This window comes from Chiloscyllium punctatum, chromosome 5 (assembly GCF_047496795.1).
Source record: "Chiloscyllium punctatum isolate Juve2018m chromosome 5, sChiPun1.3, whole genome shotgun sequence".
Classification (NCBI taxonomy): Eukaryota; Metazoa; Chordata; class Chondrichthyes; order Orectolobiformes; family Hemiscylliidae; genus Chiloscyllium; species Chiloscyllium punctatum.
In genome coordinates, this window is record NC_092743.1 from 94,615,856 (window position 1) to 94,638,161 (window position 22,306).

Below are 22,306 nucleotides of genomic sequence, written 5' to 3' on the forward strand. Positions count from 1 at the left end.
TGGAGCCAGCTGTAAATTCAATATGATCAAGGCTTATCCCCAATTTCAAGAAGGCATAAAATGTATAGGCCATTTGAGGCACAAGGGAGCTTGGCAAGGTTGGTAGGTATTTATTTTAATGTGGTAAAAACAATAACTGCAGATGCTGGAAAGCAAATACTGGATTAGTGGTGCTGAAAGAGCACAGCAGTTCAGGCAGCATCCAACGAGCAGCAAAATCGCGTTTCGGGCAAAAGCCCTTCATCAGGAATAAAGGCAGTGAGCCTGAAGCGTGGAGAGATAAGCTAGAGGAGGGTGGGGGTGGGGAGAGAGTAGCATAGAGTACAATGGGTGAGTGGGGGAGGAGATGAAGGTGATAGGTCAAGGAGGAGAGGGTGGAGTGGATAGGTGGAAAAGGAGATAGGCAGGTCGGACAAGTCTGGACAAGTCAAGGAGACAGTGCTGACCTGGAAGTTTGAAACTAGGATGAGGTGGGGGAAGGGGAAATGAGGAAGCTGTTGAAGTCCACATTGATGCCCTGGGGTGAAGTGTTCCGAGGCGGAAGATGAGGCATTCTTCCTCCAGGCGTCTGGTGGTGAGGGAGCGGCGGTGAAGGAGGCCCAGGACCTCCATGTCCTCGGCAGAGTGGGTGAAGATTCTGACTAACAAAGCAGATGAGTTGAGGGCACATTAAAATGTGAGAAGATGATGTCTATGATTCTATAATATTGAGCTGGGTAAGTGGGGTAACATTTTGCAGATAGCGACCATAGTCTGTTAGATTCAAGATCGTAATAGAAAGGACAAGGATATACCTAAAATCAGGTTCTATAATGGGGAAAGGCCAATTTACATATTTTTTGTAAATTTATGTAAGAGCTTTGGGTCACATTCAAGAAGAGATTAGGGCAAGTCCACGCAGTCATGTTCCAATGAAGACCAAGGTGAGACCAGTGAATTTGATGAACCCTGGATATCAAGGTATGCACATTGATTTGATAAAGACAGAATGGTGGGCTTATAGCAGCTACTGAGGGCTTAAAACAGCAGAAGCTCTATAGGGGAAACATAAAAACAAAATTTGGAGAACAAAAAAAAAGACATGAAAGAACAAAATAAAGAAAAGTCCTAAGTAAGTTTAGAAATAAATCAAGGGTAAAATGATAACTATGAAAAGAGCAGGACCCTTTAAGAACCATTATGTAATTAGTGTGTGGAGCCAGAGGACCTAAGTCAGGTTCTGTATGAATACTGTGTGACAGTGTTCACTGGTGAAAGAGATGATTTGGGGGTAGAAATCAGGGAGAAGGCCAGTGATGTAATGGAAAGAAATTTGCATTAATAGAGAAGAGGTTTTGAATGCCAGCTCAAAAGTGTATCAATCTCCAGGGCTGGATGTATTGTATCCCAGGCTGTTGAATGACGCAAGGGCAGAAATAGCCAGAGCACTAGGAATAATTTTCAGTTCCTCTTTGGTCACAGGAGAGATGCCAAAGGTCAGGAGGATAGCCAATGTGGTACATTTATCGAAGAAAGAAGCAAAGGATAAACCCGGAAACTACAGGTTAGCCAGTCTAACCTCAACGGAGAAGGAACTATTGGAAGCAATTCTGAGGGACAGAATTAATCAGCACTTGGAGAGGGAGGGATTAATCAGGAACAAACAGTGCGGTTTTGATAAGGGTTGACCAACTTGGTTGAATTTGTCAAAAATATGACCAGGTGTGTAGATGAGGGCAATGCTTAGACTATTTAGACTTCAGCAAGGCTTTTGCATTGACGAGTAGTCAAGCTAAGAACCCATGGGATCCAAGAAGATTTGGTTCATTGGATCCAGTATTGGCTGAGTGGCAGTAATGAGAGGGTGTTGCTCGACCGTGTTCACTGGGGTTCTGCAGCATCACTGTTGGAGCATTTGCTGTTTGTGATATATATAAATAATTTAGATCAATAAGTTTGCAGCCAGTATAGAAATTGGTTAAATCGTGAGGAGGATTGCCTTCAATTCCAGGAGGATATAGACAGACTAGTCTGATGGGCTGATCAGTGGCAATTGGAGTTTAGTTTGGATAAGCGTGAGGTGATACACTTGGGTAGCACAAACACGACAAGGGAATACATAATGAACGGTAGTAACCTGGGAAACAGAGGATCTTGGTGTGCATGTCCACTGGCCCCTTTATGTTGTGGTATTGGTAGATAAAGTAACTAAGCAGGTGTATGAGATAAATGGTAAAATCACCATTGTTTTATCAAACTAGATGGCTGCTCTGTCATTAGAACGTTATGACAGGTGGTAGTTTAACCAGAGTGTCATCAAGCCACCGGTGAGGGGAGAAGTTCAGAAAGAAAATTCTTCATGGTAATCTCAGCTGGAATTGAAACCATGCTTTTGGTGGAATTATACACTACCAACCAGTAACCCAGCTAACTGAGCTAATCAACCCTTCTTGGTGTATGGGATACTAGACTAAGATGTAGTGTTTCAGAGCAAGGAGGTAAATTCTGGAGCCATGTAAAAATTTGGTTAGGCCATAATGAGAATATTGTATGCAGTTCTGGAATTCACATTATAGGAAGAATATTATCAAATTAGAAACGCTGCAGAAAGGATTTAACAGGTTGTTGCTGGGAATGAAGTGTTAGACTTTTAAAAATAAGCAGGGACTGTTTTCACTGGAGCAAAGGAGGTTGAGGGTGACCTTATTGAGGTTCATAAAATCGAGGGGCATAAATAACGTGAATAGCAAGGGTCTTTTCCCTAGGGTGGGGGAATTTCAAAACTAGGGGGCATATTTTTGAAGTGAGAGGAGAAAACTTTTATAAAGAGTGGTTCATGTGTAGAATGAAGCCAGAAGAATTGGTGGATGCAGTTACAGTTAAAGCATTTAAGAGACATTTGGGTCAGTACATGAATAGGAAAGGTTTGGAGGGATATGGGCCAAACACATGCAAGTGGAGCTAGTTTGGTTTGGGAACATTGGTGTGGATTTCCACACTGTATGACACTGTGAAGAGTTTTAGTAATGAAGAGACATTGGATAAGCTGGTGTTGTCTTCCTTGCAGTGGAAGAGATTGAGCAGGGAAATAATTGAGATGTATAAAACTGAAGGGCATAGACAGAGTGGACAGGAAGGAACTTTCCCCTTCGTAGAGAAAATGATGGATCATGACTTGGGTCATTGAATTAATGTAAGCAGCCAGGAGGTTTAAAGGAGGTGAGGAATTTTTTTTTAACTTGGAGGTTGGTGAGAAGCTGAAACTCACTGCCCGTCAGAATATGGAGATAGAAATCTTCATAATATTTAAGAAGTATTTAGATGTACATTTGTGATGCCAAGCCATAGAAAGTGACATGCCAAATGCTGGAAAGTGGATTAGAATTGGTAGTTGTTTTCAATTGGCACAGACCTCTGTTACTCAATGTTATATTCCTGCTTTCTCTCCATACCCCTTGATGCTTTTAAAATCCAAAAAGATATGTCTCTCTAATTCATTCAGTGAATGTCTCCACAGTCTTCTATGATAGAGAATTCCACAGGTGCACACCATTTGATTGAAGAAGCAGTTCCACATCTCAGTCGTAAATGACTGACTCCACATCCAAAGAGTTTTGAAGCAAGTGGATAACATAACTATAAGTTCATTATTTTATACATGATACAAAAATTAGCAAGTGTCATAAAATGCTGTGTTTTACATTATTTTCTTTCTTTCCACAGGGGAGCTACCCGATCTGGGAAGATTTTATTAACAAAGCAGGTAAACTGCAGTCCCAACTCAGGTAAGCCAACATTTTAAAAAAGAACTTCTGGACTAATAGTTAGAAACTGGTAATTTGATGGTATAAGTTCTGCTTTTAATTAAAAGACACTTGAGGGGATAAAGGGAAATTTGCCCAATAAAATGTTTTTTAAAAAACTGTTTAGAATTCTGATGCTACCAGTAGATCCTTTAAGACCTTTGTTGTCAAAATACAGGCTGTCAAGTTACTAGCCTTGAATTTTGCTAGGTTCTGAAAGTTGTGTGGCTCAAACCTGCAGTATGGATGATGCTCTAAAAGGCGGAAGATGCAAATCGCAGTCATAAAGATTGATTTTTTTATTTCCTTGAAATTGTGGTGAGCTACATAAAATTGATTAGAATGTAACAAGCACCATGGCATAAAAAGCCCTTCTGAATATATTGTATCAATTTAATAAAGGAAAAACTACTATAATTTTTCATTGTTTAAATTATTTTTATGTAATTAAATTATAGGGGCTTTGTAATTTACTTTAACTGTTACTTTAAATTTGAATAAAGTAGTGGTTGGCTAGCTCAGTTGGCTGGATGGCTGGTTTGTGGTGTAGAGTGATGGTAACAGAATTGGTTCACTTACTGAGGTTACCATGAAGTCCTGTCTTTCTCAACTTCTCCCATCACCTGAGGAGTGGTGACCCTCAGGTTTAATCACCACCAGTTGTCTCACTCGCTAATGAGACAGCAGCCTAATGGTCTGGTAGGATTATGGCAACTTTACCTTTACCTAAATTTGAATAACACAAAATTAAGGTTTATTTCTGCCAATATTTGCAAGTTCTTTTTAAAAAATAGGCATTGTTGAATGCTGCAGAACTGAAATTAATTCAGTTCCTTTTGTTTCCTCATTATTGTTTAATATCTATTCCTTCGAAAGTGCTTGCTTGATTGAAGACAGTCATGGTTTAATATCTGTCCATTCACCTGCATTACCAATGTTTTCTATCAAGTCTGAATTGCATCAATCAAAGCCTTGCTGAACAGGTTATCTGTTCTCGAAATAAAATAAGTTTGGATATTGTTGATTAAATTTGTAGTGGATCTGAACACGCTGAAAAGCATATTAAATTGCCTGTTCTGTTATACAACTGCAATAGTAAATGTGCAGTGTATAGAAGTTGGAAACGTTCAAACTGCTGAATAAAATGTTTAACTCCTTGTAGGTTCTGTTAATACATAGCTTGGAACAATGCAGCATGGAGTGTTTGATGCTGACACTTGATAACAAAGACTAGGAAAGGTTAACTCTGTTTCTTCATTTATTCAACTCCATATGTATATAAAATTGCTGTCACACCAGTGATAAAATATTAAGTGTGTTGAGATCGCATCAGGATTTTCAGAACACTGTTGCATCCCTGAAATATAATCATTTTTGATTTTGTTTTTGTGCAGTCTTTTTTTACCACTCCTTTACAAGCACCATTATACAGATGTAATTGACATACACTTTCAATAAAGGACTATCTAAAGCAGTGAGCTTTGTGGCTTTAAACATATTCTGGATGCTTTCTGGATATTTTGCAGGTACCATGGCTAAAATTGCAAGATTTTTAGAAGTAGAAGTAGAAAGTAAAGCATTCAAGCTTACTTATTTTACCTATATTTCAGGTGCCCAGTAGATCACTTCAAATGTTTAACAGTGCATCATTTGGGATTAAAGGTCTGCCAGGCAAAATGAATAAACTGATCCTTGCAACAGTTAATGCTCCTCCCTTTCAAAAAGTTAAGGTTGGTTATTGTGTGTAGGGGATGAAGGGAATGTATTTCCAGTCAGGGAAAATTTATCCTTAGTTTGAAGAGGAGATGGCAGAAGAGGCTGCCTTCCTCTTCTGAATCCCAATTCTTACTAAACTGCAGAATTTCATGTGGGAAATTAAGCTGGATAGATAGACCTTGTTTGTTTGGAAATATGTGGAATAAGGAAGTGGGACTGCATTCCTCCTCTTAGGGATTCTCACTGTCCACAATTTTGAAGGAACTTGCTTGAGAATATGAGAACGCTTAACCCAAACTGCTCTTTGCTCAATTCTATTAATTTTGTGATTTCTAAGTCTTTCTAGGTCAATAAAACATTGTACATATCTTGCTTAAAGACTTCCACTGTCAGGAAGGGAAAGTTCAAACCTTAATGTTACACTTGGAACAAAAGGGTGAAGGACATGGGCTCAAATTCCTACCTGTGTATTATAAACCCATCTCTTCTTAGATGACTCTTGGAGTATAGGAACAGGAGTAGACCATTTAGTCCTTTGAACCTGCTGCACCATTCAATATGATCATGGCTGATCATCCAGCTCAGTATCCTGTTCCTGTCTTTTCCCTTTTGTACAAATAACTATATCTTACTCCTCTTTGAATGTTTTCAATGTTTTGGTCTGACCAGTTTCCTGTGACAGAGAATTTCACAGAATCTGTACTATCTGGTGAAGAAATTCCTCCTCATTACTGTCAGAAAATACCTACCCTTTCTCCTTAGACTGAACCCCCTTCCCCCACAATGAGAAATGCGTCTTGGCTCTTGCTTGAAGCAATTAAGGCAACCTATTTAACAAATTCACTATTATCTGGAAAAATATATATAATTCGTGTAATCCATAATTCCCTGGTCATCAAGATCATTCTTCCCACATCTATTCTGTCTAATCCTATTAGAATATTTCTTTGAGATCTTCCCTCATTCTTCTAAACTCTAGTGAACATTGCCCTGCCTCAACGACTCTAATCAATCCAGTTTCCATCTGTCCTGCCTTCCCAGGAATTAGTCTGGTAGACCTTCTTTGAGCTCCTTCCATAACTGGAATATCCTAAAAATATGTCTTTTATCTTGTCTCTTTCATGAACAGATGTATTCACAAAGTGAGAATGGACCCAAAGCATGGACACTCAGTCAACACATGACGAGTTGTACTTAAAATGAATAAAATCATTGCCCTTCGAGAAGCAAATTTTCAGTTCCTTGCTCCAGTGTCTGCTAGTGTCTTAAATTGGGTTCTGAAGGAAGTTTAATCACTTTTACAAATAGATTTCAATCCGAACACGAGTGTGTAAGCTGCTTCTACCAAATATACCAATTTGTGACACAATTGCTGCTATTTCCAGCATCCTACACTATTTAGGGAGGAGATGTCTGCACCGCTTGGTCAGCAGTAGTGTCTTGGTTTGCGAAGCAATTAACATGGTCATATGGATGTGCCTTCATCTTAAATTCACAACTGTTAAATACTTGCACAAGTTTTCGAATTGCAAAGACTTGAAATGCTTAATTGAGAGCATGTATCAAAAACATTAAATGTTTCCCCTTATTATGCAGTACTTTAGGTATTCTAAAGAGTTTACAGGTCTTATTCTTCAGTTTTGGTTAACTATTTCAGTTGAATAGAAATAACTGAATCAGGAACTCTTCATCCTCCTTTTGGCAAGGATTCAGTTAGAGAACACTGGCGAGAATTTGGAAGAACACATGGAAACTGCAAAAAGAATCACCTAATGTTTGGATTTTACTCTGTGTAAATGAATCTCAGAACAGTTTAATTCTGTTTTCGTGTATAGTTAACACTTAAAGGAATGTATTTGTTTATACTTATTTCTGTTAGTATTAGGCACATAACTGAATTTTGACATTCAGATAGGTTAGTGAAAAATCAAAGTTTGAATAGTTATTTGTATCTGAAATGCTTTTATTTCAGGAAATAACCATATTGAAATTTAATCTACCACCTTGAAAGTCTCCTGCGAAAAATAAATATTGACTTGTTGAATTGGTGGTTAGCAATGCTGCCTCACAGTGCCAGGTTCGATTCCAGCTTCTAGCAACTGTTTGTTTGAAGTTTGCGCATTCTCCCTGTGTCGATGTGGGTTTCCTCCCATAATCCAAAGATGTGCAGGTTAGGTGAATTGGCTGAATTGCCCATTGTGTTCAGGGATATGTAGGTAATCTGGGGTAAATGTTGAGTGGTAGGGGAATGAGTCTGGGTGGGTTACTCTTTGGAGGGTGTGGACTTGTTGGGCTGAAGAGCCTCTTTTCACACTGTAGGGATTCTTAAAAAAATTGACAGGTTAAGATCTATTAGCCAATTTGCCTGCCCCAAATAATTGTTACATTATCCACTTTATTCAAAAGTGATGCAATCTCCTGGGAGGATTGGGAAAATGGCTGAGAAATTCAGACCACCTAAGAAAAGAAATTTGGAAAGTTTCTATCTGATTCTTTATATGATAGAAATAAATCCTGAGGATGACTCTATTTCTGATTAATTGTTGTGCACTTTCATGTTGCTATAAGAAGTGATTTCTGCCTCAATCAGAAATGCGTCTTGGCTCTTGTTTGAAGCAATTAAATGATTTTCCTTTTGTCTTATGAAGAGGCAACCTATTTAACAATTCCACTATTATCTGGGAAAATATATAATTAATGTAATTGTTAGAATCCTAGGTGACATTAATACCGGACAAGTCAGATCCCACAATGAAACCTGACTCGTTAGATCTTAACTGTGGAAGCCAGTATACCAATAAAGGAACAAGCTGAACTATATTGCACTAGTCAACCAAATTGGAAAAACTTCATTAGAAATACTACAAAAAAGATTCAAATTTACAGTTCCTTTTTGCTCAGCAATATTTTTACAAACACCCAGGTATCCTGAGATACCTAAAACAAACTGTAAACTAAACTCAGTATTTCATTGATGTTAGAGCTAATACAAATTCCCTAAACTCAATTTCTAGCAATTGTTTTTGCCAGATTTATTGTTAGAGTTGAACAGTCTCCACACTCTATCATACCCACGCGCATACTGACTTTCTGGAGGGCTCTGTCACTGTATGTCACTGGATCCCTGTCACTAGGCAACAACATTTTTTTTCTCTCTAGATTTTTAATGTAGTGAACTACTCACCCCCAGTTTTTCACTTCAACGTTGTAAGATCTAAAATAAATGTAAATGCCAGTAAGTGCAAAGGCCTCCAGACTCTTTAGCACCAAGCTCTCAAGAACTCTGAAGCCACTAAAAAAAAATAAATTAAATTTTTATAATGTTCTTAACAGAATTCTTGGTAAGCATAGTCAAGAAGTAGAGCTTAGCTAGTAGTAGATCTCTTGATCTTTTCTAGTTAGAAGTGCAGCTAGAGTAAGTTTGAGTGCATTTCACTCTCGTTGGAGCAATCTGATGAGTCTTCTGTAAGCAAAATCTTACATAGGTTAAAGTCCCACCAATTTCAGAGGTGTGTGATAGATAATTTATTCACCTCAGTTCTTAATCTTATTTTTGAGCAAACACATCACTTTTTTTTTCCCCTGTGGGATTTATACTTAGAACAATACACATCATTATTATTTACAGTTTGTTAGACAGCTGTTTGAACCAATTTTTATGTTTTGCTGACAAGTTTTAATTTGAACTTTCAGTTTAGGATGATCAATTACTAATGACTGAGTGGTATGGATTATCTGGGAAATAGTGCAGAAATTCTTAAAAGATAGATCTTCCAGGTTGCTTTCCCATTGAAGACATTACTAACATTAACAGAAATACTTAGACATTGAACTGCAAACCAAGGAGTGGATACTACATGTAACAGCAATGATCTTCCAGCATTTCTCATACTGGCAGCTCTCTTTTAAAGCAAGATTAGATGGATTACTTTTCAGAACTGATTTGAAGAATTTGATGAGGTAGATGCTATGTCATTATGGTGCTTCCACCATTCTTTTGATAGATTTTATCATGCTCTGTGTCCCAGCAGTAAAGAGGAAAATCCCACCTGTAGTGCCTAATATGATGTAGAACTTTCATTTAAAAGTAAACAGAATAGAATTAATAAATTAGTGTTCATAGTTTTTATTTCTGTTTCAGGACAACAGTGATGGCTGCTGCTGCCTTTTTGGATGCATTTCAGAAAGTGGCAGACATGGCTACGAACACACGTGGTAAGCAATTATCTGTTTAGTAGCTCGTCACAGATTTTAACTGGATGTCTTGCTTTCCAGCTAGGTTCCTTTTATATAATACTTTCATTGTTTAATGCATGAATTTAATTGTTGGATATTGCCAAATAGCAACCTTTAAGTTATAAACTTAAAGGGGCATCTAATATAACAATTTAATATTCTGCTTTTCAAGTGTAATTACTTTCTGCTTTACTTGACTACACAATTATAGTGTGAATTATTTTCCCATTTATAGAATAACTGTGGTGTGCTTCAGAATATCATTACAAAAAGATAAATTATACTATTAAAATAAAATTACACATGCTCGAAATATTTTGTGGGTCTGGCAGCATCTGAGGAAGAAAGTGAATGTTTGTGGAAGAATAAAGCTCTTTTTAGAACTGAAGGAAGGCAAAATATCATAGATTTTCTGTTGTTGGATGTGTGTACAGACAAGGAAGAATGAAGGAAATGTGTGGAGATAAAATGGAGGACAGGAGAAGTTAAATATCAAACATAACCTAAAGCAAAGGGAATGGTAATGATTGTAGTAAAGGAGCAAAGATTTGACTGGAGTGAGAATGAAGGGCAGAATAATGGAGAAGTCTTGACTGGCAGCAAAAATGTGAACAGTAAGGTTCAGACCAGCACATAGCAGTAAAATAGAATCAAAATGGGTGTCGAACAGATCTGAAATTATTGACCTCAGTTTGATTCAGAAAACTGTGATGTAAAATGTCCTTCAAAATCAGTTTATTCTCAGACATAAAACTTTTAATTTTGTACATAATAATAGATATTTAGCCAAATTTATTTTATATTCTTTCCTGTTTTCTTCTGAATTGAAAAGCTCGTTAGATAAGCACCTGCAGTCAATGATATTAGCGTTGGAATAGTCTTGGCATAATCCTTTTGTGTTGGTGTAGAAAATGATTGCGATTAATGCTAACCATTATTAGAAGGGAGATGATGGTATTTGTTTGTACAAACAATTATGTGGGCTGACTCTTGGACCAGTGTGCCGTTTTCATTTTTTCTAGGAGTACAGGATATTTAAATTTCTACCTGGACTTCAACTACAGAACCAAACAAAAATTCAACATGGTAGTAGCTACTTTCTTTAAAAATGTGAAAATATTAATTTTGTCGCAAAAATAATGTTGAAATTATGTGGATCTACATGGAAGAAGGTGTTTATGTTGAAATACATTTGTTTGCTCATGACACAAATCAATGAATGATCTTGTTTGAGCTTTTCTCAAAGTGCCATCTGTCATAGCAGTAAATGTCCAATAAATTGCATTAATTTAATTCAATGTTTAAGAAGTGACTGTACTGACCACAGCCATTGTTAGCCCTGTTAGTGTCCCAATTGTAGTATTAAAGACCATGTATTAGCTTGTCGCTCTCCAGACAAACTTGCAGTTATCAGAGTTATCATATTGGTATTTATCTAAGTGTGGAGAATAGTTATGTCCCATCCTCAAAAGACAGGATTAATGTAAACCAGCTAAATTATCATGCCACCAGCTCTAATTTAATCAGTAGAGTGTTGGAGTTGTTATAATGACATCAAGCACCATCTACACTCCAATACCTGCTTATTGGTACTCAGTTTTAGTTATGCCAGTATCAGTTGACTCCTGGTCTTAGCACAGACTTGATCTAGTCAAGGATGTAAGCCCTCAATGCCTGATGAGGGGAGCTGGACTTAATATCAAGGTAACATTCAACTCATTAAAATACCATGGCGTCCTAATGAAACTTTGATCATTGAGTGTCAGAGAAAATACTTTTCATTGCCAGCATCTTATGTGACACAAATAAAAGTGATTATAGTTGTGACACTATTTGTTGGAGGCACAGAATAACATGGCAGAGGTTTCCCAGAGGTTTATTCTCTTTCAACTGCTTTATTAGTGCTCTGTAGTGGAGCCATTTGCTGATACTTTGACAGTGTTCAGCTCCATTCAGAACCCCTCAATAATAAAGCAGCCTGTGTTAACTTACAAGACAACATCATATCATTTAACAGTTTAACAGTTCCATCGCAAGAGTCTGGCAGTTACAGTAAGGTACAAACTTCAATAACCAAGTCTTCCCCATCAGCATTTTGGGAATCACTAACGTTCAGAAGCTTAACTCAACCGGCTCTGTCAACAGTGTGACTACAAAGCAGAAAATAGACTGGATACTTTTAAAAAGAATGGCTCACCAGGTATTTGAAGATTAGATTGGAACAGGAGTAGACTATACCGTCAAGTTTATTCAGTCATTCAATATTATTGTTCTCATCTTGGACTTTGACTTTACTGCCTGCTCTTTATATCCCTTAAATGCCTAAAAGGCATAAAATCTGCTCATATCCCAACTTTAAATATAATCAACAATGGAGCATCTGCAAACCTCTAAGATATGACTCTATGACTCTATAAAGGGCTATGAACCTTCAGAGAGGAAATAATATTGTTCCTCGGGCAAGAGCCCCCAGTTGTTTTATACTGCTTGATGAGGAGGGACGAACTGGTTCTACTTCTTTACCCACCATTCTTTTCATTGATCACAGCAAGATTAATTTAAAAATAAGCCCTTCCTAGTGGATATGACTTCCCAACCTAAATATATTTATATTTTAAAAAGACTCAATGTAAACCAGGCTTTCTTCAGTGAAAGAAAGAATATAAATTTTGCTACTACAATGTGAGAAAAGATAATAAAACATGAGACACACACAGGTTACATATGAAAGGTGAGCCCAGAAAGGTTAAAGGTGAAAAAAAAATCAGTCTTTGACTTATCTGTTTTGAATAGATTGTGAAACATTGTGGCCATTCAGGTGGATGGTTCCAGTAGCACTGACTTTGGCAGTTATTTGAAATGTCTTGGTTTTGCAATTATCTGAAAGAAGATTGTCCATTTTCCTTTAACAGTGGCTTTGCTGATGACTTGTATTTAGCAATCAGAGAGAATTTTTCTTTCAGCTGCATCTGTAGAGATATTTAGTGTAAGTTCTCAGCTGTGTGTGTTCACAGCACACATCTGCACTGTGCATCTCAAGTGACAAGTTAGCACACTAGCATACCAACATTTCAGCATGACAGGTTGGGGTTTCAGTTAGTTTTTAAACAGTATCTCTTGTGTATTTTTGGAAGGGTAAAATACAAACATGTTTTTCACTTGGAACTGTCTCTTTTTTAACCTGTAGTCTGGTATACAACCCGCAGGAGATCACAGTTCATTTTTCTGGCATCTCTCTCTTTGAAGTGTTGCTGTCTGAAGTTCCAAAGACATTCTTCAGGTGTAACCCTTCAGACTTTCTCTCTGTGCTCTATAATGCACACTGATTTTAGACAATCATTATAATTTCATTCTCAACCATCTTTCTGAAAAAGAATTGTACTTGAACGATAAATATATCTGTTACCATGATACTATATGGCTTTTGTCCCAGAGAAATAATTGTTTTATGACTGACCATAATTAAACATAATACAGTTTTTTTTCTCTGACTGAAGTCAGTAATTAATTATTGAAAAAAAAATTCAGTCCTATTGCAAGCTACCTTCGGGTTTCTTGTGCAAGCACACTTGTCTCCTTGAACATTAGAACTTACAAGTGTCGTGCTTTTGTAAAAGAAAATCTGCTTTTATTTTGACAGCCAAAGAACCTTCGATTTCCTCATGTGATATACATCTGCCAATTTGTTACCCATTCACCTAAAACTGTCCACATCTCTTTGTTGCCTCTGTCCTCCTCTCAACTAACACTTCCACGAACACTTTTGTCTCCAACTTAGGTACATTGCCTTTTTTCTGTCTAAATCATTAATAAGGTTTGAAATAGCTGAAGCCCAGCACTGCTCTTGCAACACTTTTCAATAGTCATAGTCTATCAACTTGCCAATGTCCCTTTCACACATACTCTTTACTTGCCGTTCATTAATCAATCCTCCTTCATGTTAGTATATTACCTTCGATTCTATGAGCCCTTATCTTGCCAATTGACCATTTCTAATGCCTTTTGAAAATCCCAGATATATGATATGTACTATGCACCTTATCAATTACTATTTCTCTTGCATAATCCCCTGTTGATTTTGATCATGCTGTGATTTTCTAAATGCATTATTAAGACTTCCTTAGTAATATATTTCAGCATTTTCCAGTGACTGACATCAGGCTAACTGGCCTATTTTCTATCAGCTTATTTTCATGATTAATGATGTAGTCTTTGCTAATTTTCAATTCATTTGGGACCATTCCAGAATCTAAGGAAGTCTAGAAAATCCTGGCCAGAGGATTCTCTCCCACTTTCTTTATTCAAGTGGAAGCTGATGGTCCTGACAGTTTATCAGATTTTACTCACCGAAATTTTTATAGTAATATTTTCTGTGTTGATAATTTTCTTGATTTCCTCATATTTTAACAACCATGTTAACCTCCATTTCTGGAATCTGAGTTGTGCTTGTGAAGATAAACTCAAAGTATTTGTTCAGTGTCTGCCATTTCCTAATACCTCGTAATAACTTGTCCTGCTTTTGTTTCTAAGGGACGAACATTTGCTTTAGTTACCCCTTTCCTTTTCATATACTTGTAAAAAGCTCTTGCAGACTGAATTTGTATTCCTTATTAGTTTGCTGTTGTATTTTATTAGACTTTTGGTGGCCTTTCAAGTTTCATTCTTAATACTCAGACTTGCTGCTATTCTTAGAAACCTTCATAAGCCTTTACTTTAAAGCTAATACTGTGCTTAATTTCCACAGTAAGCCACAGATGGATCTTTGAGCTGAGATTTTGTGTCCCAATGGAATATATTTTTGGTGAATATTTTGAATTATTTCTTTAATTGTTTTTCCTACTGTTAATTCATAGTCATATCTATTAATCTGTTTAATCAGTCAAACATAACTAGTTCTCTCCTCGAACTTATGTAACTGGATTTGTTTAAGATGCTTGTTTATGATCGAAATATGTTGCTTTCAATCTCAACATGAATTCAATTGCATCATGATGACCAATTCCCAATGGAGTGTTTACAGTGAGATTACTCATTAACTTTGCCTCATTACACAAGACTAGATATAAAAAAGCTTTACCTCTATTTGAGTCCATACCGTATTGCTTCATGCAACTGTCACAGAAGTATTTTACATTTTGCTTTCCCAGTTTTACTGTTTATCTGAAAATGAAAGTACCCCAATCATTTTTACATTATCACCTTTTTTGCACATTCTATAAGGCTGCGTTCGACAGTATGATCACTTGGGGGGGGGTGTCCATAACTGAATCCCATTAGGTGTTCTCTAAACTTTGCTGCTTCTAATGTCTACCTACACTGATTCTATTTAATGATCTTTTGGGTCAGTATCTTTCCTCACTGATTTACCTTTTGTCATTGTTTACCATTGTGGTTACACCAGCTCAAGATGCTTGTCTCTGTTTGACTTGTCTTAGGCTGGATGTGTAGTCCCACTCTAGATGAGTGCAGCTGCAACACCTTTTACATCACACATGATAAAACAGTTTGCTTCTTTGGCTTTCAATATAGCATTCCCAGAATACACTGCTATAATTCACGAAGCTAAATTTAACAGCACATTCCTTGTGACCTTTACCACTGAGGTCTAGAAATAATGTCATAAGAACACTGCCAGCTGCAATTTCCTAATCAAATGTGCACAATCCTAGTGTGGACATTTATTGCTGTTCCATGACTGGTACTGGGTCATGTTTCTGGAATTTTTTATCAAGCTCCATCATTATAATGACTACAAACAGACTAGAAGGGTGTCCGTTAGCACCTTAAGCAAGTTTGAGAGGAATAGTGAATTGGCTTTACCTGCTTCACCTAACTTGGAGAGCAAATTTATTTTTGTTGAATGGGCACTTGCATTTAGATCTTGATTATAGCTTGTCTATTGATAATGAGGGCAGGTACAGAGGGATCTGGGTGTTTAAGGAATATAAACCATTGAAGAATAGCTTGAGAGGATGGTCAGTAATGCATATGTCATTCTGGGCTTTATCAGTAGAGTCCAGCATAGAGTATAGAAGCAAGGACTTTTTTAGTGAGTTTTGAGAAGATTTGTAACTCATTTCTCAGCAACAAACCAAAACAAGCAGACTAAACACATCCAGAAACCCTAGCCACTCTCCCCTACATCAAAGACATCTCAGAAATGACTGCCAAACTACTCAGACCCCTTGGCATCATGGTAGCCCACAAACCTAGCAACACACTAATACAGCAGCTAATGAACTTGAAAGACCCTAGACAGACAACAAGCAAAACTAATGTCATTTACAAAATACCGTGAAAGGACTGTAACAAACACTATATTGGACAAGCAGGCAGACAACGAGCTACAAAACAGCATGACCCTCTCTCACTAATATCCTTACACACAGATGAGGAAGGACCCCATTTCAACTGGGACTACACATCCAGCCTAAGATAAGTCAAACAGAGACAAGCACAAGAATTCCTAGAAGCATGGCATTCCAACTGGAACACTTACCAACAAACACATTGACTTGTACCTGATTTACCACCCCCAGAGAAAAAGAACAGGAAATGACATCACCACAGGAAATGACATCACCAACCCAAAGAAACCCAAACATATAAATAGAAAGCAGGAATCATCAGCAATGCTTTGTCCAGAGGCTCAGTGAAGATGTAACCTAGTATGATGACAAAACTTATGAACATGAACCTTTCAGCTCAGCGAGCAAACCTACATCCAGCAAGGACCTTGTGTTAAATGTGCATAAAACACTTGGTTTGGCCCCATCTGGAATATTGCAACCTATTCTGGGTACTAAACATAAGGAAGGATATAAAAAAATTGGAGAGTGTGCAGAAAAGAATCATGGGAATGGTTCCAGGGATGTGGAGTTACGTAGAAAGATAGGAGAATTTAGGACTGTTCTCCTTGGAGAAATGGGGTTATTTTCCAGAGGTACTCAAAATAATGAGGACTATTGGCAAATTAGACACTGTTCCCATTGGTGATAAGATTGAGAACAAGTAAGCATAGATTTAAGGTAATTGACAAGTAAACCAATGGAAATACGAGGGGAAAACCTCCACCAGAAAGTGTTTTCTCAGAGGGTCAACATAGATATATAGACTGAATTGCCTCTTTTCTGTGCTGTGGCCATTCTATAATTATGTGATACATGTGTTAGCCATGATAGAAATGATTTTGTTTCCTCCACCTTCAGTTTACTGGGGTCCAATTTCATGGTTGTGAGTAGTACCCCTTTATTTCGCCTCAGTGGAGGTTGTTCAAATATGAACAGTACCATAGGCTGACATTGGTGCGCCGATACAGTGTAATGTCATAGGTAATTGCATGAGAAGAATTTGAGTAAAATTGAGATAGGCTTCTCAGTGGGTACTTTTGTTGATTAAGATCTGAATTTCTTTTTTAACACGTAAAATGGAAGTATGAGCATGACTACATGTTATTGGTGGTGAAAGTATTCTTTTGATGATGGAAATGTATTTATAGTCTTAATAGGATAGCTCCAATATTGACTCTGTTAGTTTAGTACATGAAATCAAAGCAAGTCAAAGGATTTGAACTATTGACTATTCAGGTTATTGTGTAATATAGATTGTGCAGTTTATACTTCTAAAGCAAAATAAACATTGACTTGGATTGGCCTAAACAAAATTGATCGCACATTAACCTTAGTTAATTTTCATATGGCTGTCAGAATTAGAAGTTTTGAAACCAGAAATTTGGATCTGGTAAAGGTACTTAATTATCACTCTTAAATTTACTTTGTCCCAGAAATGTTGTTGTTAAAGGTATTAAAGTAAATATGATCTCATACAAACACTACCCGCTCTCCACACACATAGCAGGTTGTGGTATATTTTACTATAATTGTTTTTGTGGAAGTTATTTTCAGCAGCTGCTACCCGCAATGTTTATTGCCAATACAAGATTTCAGGAAATAGATGCATCTGTGTTACAAAGGCTTTTATTTTATTAAAGCCCCATATTTCCTTTTTTTTAGTTTTGATTTTCTTTCTGCTTTTGACACTGCATATTCATTATTTAACGCAATTGCTGGACATTTGTTAAACTATGTTCAGAGAGTAACTCAATGTACAAGTTCAGCAACCGTTTTCTTGTACATTGGACATAAGTCTCTTCAACAAGCCCAATTGTAGTGTTTGTTTGCTGAGAGAATTGCTACTTCCAGCTTTCTAGAAGTAAAATATCAATGACTGGTTTTGGACCTGTATATATGCTTTTAGGAATATTGCTATAATCTGAAGAGATATGAAGCTACTATTCACATACTTACCAATTTAGTTTGGACTTGTTAACTTACTTTAGCCAGATTAGACATCCAGACATTAATATAAAATATGTTCAAGTGGCTGACTATCTGAAGAAAATGCTTTTCTTTTGCTACAACTCCTCTCTTGATTATGATGAGTGTCATTTCTTTGAGCAATCACCCTTTCACTGTTTTGTTAAACAGTAAATACATTGATTATGTGGAATACATTACCTTTAAATGAAAGCATTTAATAAATTCTCTGGCCAGGAGAGTAGATTGTTAAAAATTTGCTTTGCATAAAGCCTTGGCACAATTTTGGACTATTACTTGATTGTTCAAGGCCACTAATTCAGTTCCAAACTTGTAAACCTGCATTTTAATTTTCCTTATTAGTTTGCTGGTGTTTTTTGTGAGCAAGAATAAATGTTACTTACAAATATACTGAAAAATAGCACACTCTACTTATTAATCTGGGATATCCGCATAATATGACAGGAATTGGCATACTATTGTTTACACTTAGAAAAGCAGTCCCATTACCATTGCCAACTCCATGGGAAGTGATGGAAGTAACTCAAACAGTAGCATTAAGTCACATCTACTCAGCAATAATTTGTTTCCTAATGCTCAATATGTATTTCACCAGAAATTATCTTCAACCAATCTTGTTATGGTCTTGATTAAGATGTACATGTTAGACCAGAATGCAGACCAAAGGTGTGAGTTGTTTCTGTCAGCCTTGTTGCATTTAGCTGTAGAGGCCTAGCAAAATTAAACTGAAGTACTGATAGATTTTGAGGATGTCAGGGAATAAAGCTTCGGTGGCTTCCATGACACAAGGGAAGATGACTATCATTACCATTAATGCCAATCATTACAACCCTAAGGGATTACTGCCAGAGTTCCTCAGCGAAGTGCATTCAGGCCAATTATTTTAAGCTGCTTAATCAATCTGTCTATCTGCTGATAATTCCAGAGTGTTAAACTCCAGGCAAAAATCTCCAAATGATGAAATCACACAGGTGAAGCCACAGCATTGACTGGATTGTGTTTGACTTTGTGCTGATGAGTGGTTGTGGGTACATGCCAACAAGTGCCTTTTCCAATAATTAAGTTTTGACAAGGCTATTCTGCTATTTAGTAAGATCTGAAAATTATGTTGTTCTCATTGACCAGAAGTTAAATGAGATCAGCCTGTTGAACAATGTAGCTGTAGAGGGGAAGTGCTCTGTGATGAGTTTCTTATCTTCTAAACATTTAAAGCTTTCCTACCATCTATAAGCTTAAGTCAGGAGTTTGATGGAGTATTTGTGATTCACCTTGATAGGTACAACTATCTGATGGTCACTATTTTCTGGGATGGAACATTCTGTTTGATGAGTGACCCTACTAGTGGAGTTTATTAAGCCCCTCTGACACTGTTATACTATGGCTAGAGGAGCTGTCTAAATTACTTGATGTACTGCAGAAACTCATTAAGCTTACCTCACAGTATCACCCAGCACAGGTCCTTGACTACCAAGGCAGATAACAGCAACAATATTGTGGGAGCCTAATTCCCTCCAAGTTGCACACTGTCCTGAATTGTATAGTTTTATAGAGTAGCCATGCATTCAGATAAAGTCATACAGCTCAGAAACAGACCTTTTGATCCAACTCATCCATGCCGATCACGGTTCTCAAGCTAAACTAGTCCCATTTGCCTGCATTTGGCCCACATCCCTCTAAATCTTTCCTATTCATGTACTTATCCAAATGTCTTTTAAATGTTATAACTATATCGACATCTACCACTCCCTCCGGCTGTTCATTACATATGCGAACCACCCTCTCTTTGAAAAAGTTGCCTCTCAAGTCCCTTTTAAATCTTTCTCCTCTCACCTTAAAAATATGCCATCCAGTGTTGAACTCTCCTACAGTAGGGAAAAGCCCTTTACTATTCACCTTATCTATGACCCTCATGATTTTATAAATTTCAATCAGATCACCCCTCAACCTCCTGCGCTCCAATGAAAAAAAGTTGCATCCTATCCAGCATCTCTTTATAACTCAAGCCCTCCAGTCTTGGTAACTTACCTATAAAGCTTTTCTGTCCTCTCTCCAATTTAATAATATCCTTCCTATAGCAGGGCAACCAGAACTGTACACATTACTCCAAAAGTGGCCTTACAACATCCTGCAACATGATGTCCCAACTCCTATTTTCAGTGGTCTGAGCAATGAAGGCAAGCATGCCAACACCTTTTTTACCACCTTGTCTACCTGTGACACAACTATCAAAGAACTATGTACCTTACCAGTAGGTCTCTCTGTTTGACAACACTCTCCAGGGCTCTACTACTATTAACTGTATAAGTTCTGCCCTTGTTAGCCTTACAAAAATGCAACACCATGCCTTCATTCCAAATTAAACTCCATTTGCCACTCCTCAACCCATTGGCCCAATTGATCAAGATCCGATTGTAATCTTAGATAACCTTCTTCACTGTCCATTATGCCACCAATTTTGGTCTCATGCACAAACTCACTCACTATGTCTCCGTTTGCTTCAGTTAAGTCCTTTGAGGACATGTTATCCTAAGTACTGTCTTGGTTCATGGAGAATGTCATGGACTGTCTGAAATTAAACTTGGCAGCATTATTTACATCCTAAGAATTAGAATAAAAATTAGTGTACATGGCTTTTTTGGTTAGGAAATTAATTGACTTTTGAGTAGTGTCTGTTCCCGAAGTCTGTTCTTCTGTTGTAATTTGGCTGTGTCTGGGACTGGACCTGTTAACTTTGCAGGAGTCCTGTTTGTTGACAAACATTACCCTTTATTCCATAGGGTAATACTAACTATGTACAGGACAAGAATTCATATGATGCTTCATGGGGCAACTATTTCCCTGAAGTCATGTGTTTTTGCATAACTTCTCCTTATGATGATGCCTATTTTATTTACATTTATTTTGTTCACGTTAACTCGCACAACAGGTAGAAGCCAAATGGCTTTGTATGATATTCTCCTTGGTTGCCTGTACTTTTGTGATATAAAACAGTTCTTTTGGCTGCTTATATACTAAAACAAAGAATAGAAATTAGCACAACATCCTCTCCCTTCAAAATGAAAGCAAAACAATTTAATGATTAGGTTCTGCATTTGATCCTGTTGAAGTTCTCTTGAGGTGCTGTTAAATAAAGTGCTGACTCCATTTTGCCAGCTGAGTATAGTTTTCAATGGACTTTTCTGCAATTCCTTTTTTTCATTTTGATGTTTCTATATTTATTTTTAAGTGACATTTCCAGTCAAAAATTGTTGTATTTCATAAATTCCTCTCAAATGCTGCTTCTGTTGTGATTGAAACAGGTGTGGAGTTGGTCAGGGTGGGGTTTTTACCACCAGATTTTATTTTCTATTTCCCTTGCAGATTGCAGTGCTGCAAATGGTGAGTGAGCAAAATGTGGAATCTACAACTCAAAAAGTTGGTTTTCAGACATTAACTTGTAGTGTAAGATCGATTAGTATAGGATAGTATAGTTGGTAAAATGAGAAATAGTAAGGAATTTCAAAGATGAACTTGGAACTTTGATTTTACTCAGTTATTAGTAGGTACTAGTAACTAATTGTAATATTTGTAGGACTTGATGAATCATTCATATCCTGACTTAGGGAGGAAAAGCTTACATTGAATAGATTTTGAGTTTACCCTATCTTGTTGTGCAAAATACTTATTACTAAAGTCGAATGTGTTGAAAGCCACCTGGAAAGTAAAGAAGGTGGCAAATCATGTTTTGGTAGCTGTACATAAAGCTATCTGCATTTGTCAGTGTCTCGATTGTCAAATCAAGCAAACAGCATCAATAGGTACAAAACTAGGCATGCATTTCAGCGGGAGATGGTAAACCTGCCAAATGTAAGGAAATCAATTGGAAGACACAGTCAAACTGAGTTGTGATTTTGAGCCAAGTTGAATGGGACAAGAATCTATCAGCCTAATGCATTGTGTGAATGCAGTAAGTACGAAGTGAATGGCATCTGAAATCACTCTACTCAAGCTGCAACATCTTCCATAATGTACTGTAGTTTCTTTGAGCTAATGGCCTGCCAGATACTGTGCTGCAAATGTTCCGTACATTTGAAGTGGGGATTCAAGGACCTTGGTTGCTGTGGGAACATGGTCACGTGCCAGGTTCTGATGATTTGTGTCTTGCTTTTTCCAGTTTTGTCCTTTTTCCAGAGTGAACCTTTTAATTTGTTATGCTCTCAATTGCTGTAAATTTCTTAGTATTTATTGGACATCTGC

The 22,306-nt window shown here is 37.2% G+C and overlaps 1 protein-coding gene across 13 annotated transcripts in view; it reads left to right on the forward strand.

Annotated features, from left to right (window-relative positions):
• The window catches only part of LOC140477240 (protein MTSS 1-like), a 189,393-nt gene that overhangs the window by 19,879 nt on the left and 147,208 nt on the right, over positions 1-22,306 (forward strand). For 7 of the 13 annotated variants that reach the window (XM_072570791.1, XM_072570798.1, XM_072570794.1 and 4 more), the window contains exons 2-3: positions 3,703-3,764; positions 9,640-9,713. In XM_072570791.1, coding sequence (XP_072426892.1) covers positions 3,703-3,764; positions 9,640-9,713 — 136 coding nt within the window. Of the gene's footprint in view, positions 1-3,702; positions 3,765-9,639; positions 9,714-14,478; positions 14,536-22,306 lie in introns of all 13 variants that reach the window. The other 6 variants (XM_072570788.1, XM_072570796.1, XM_072570789.1 and 3 more) reach the window with 1 other exon arrangement.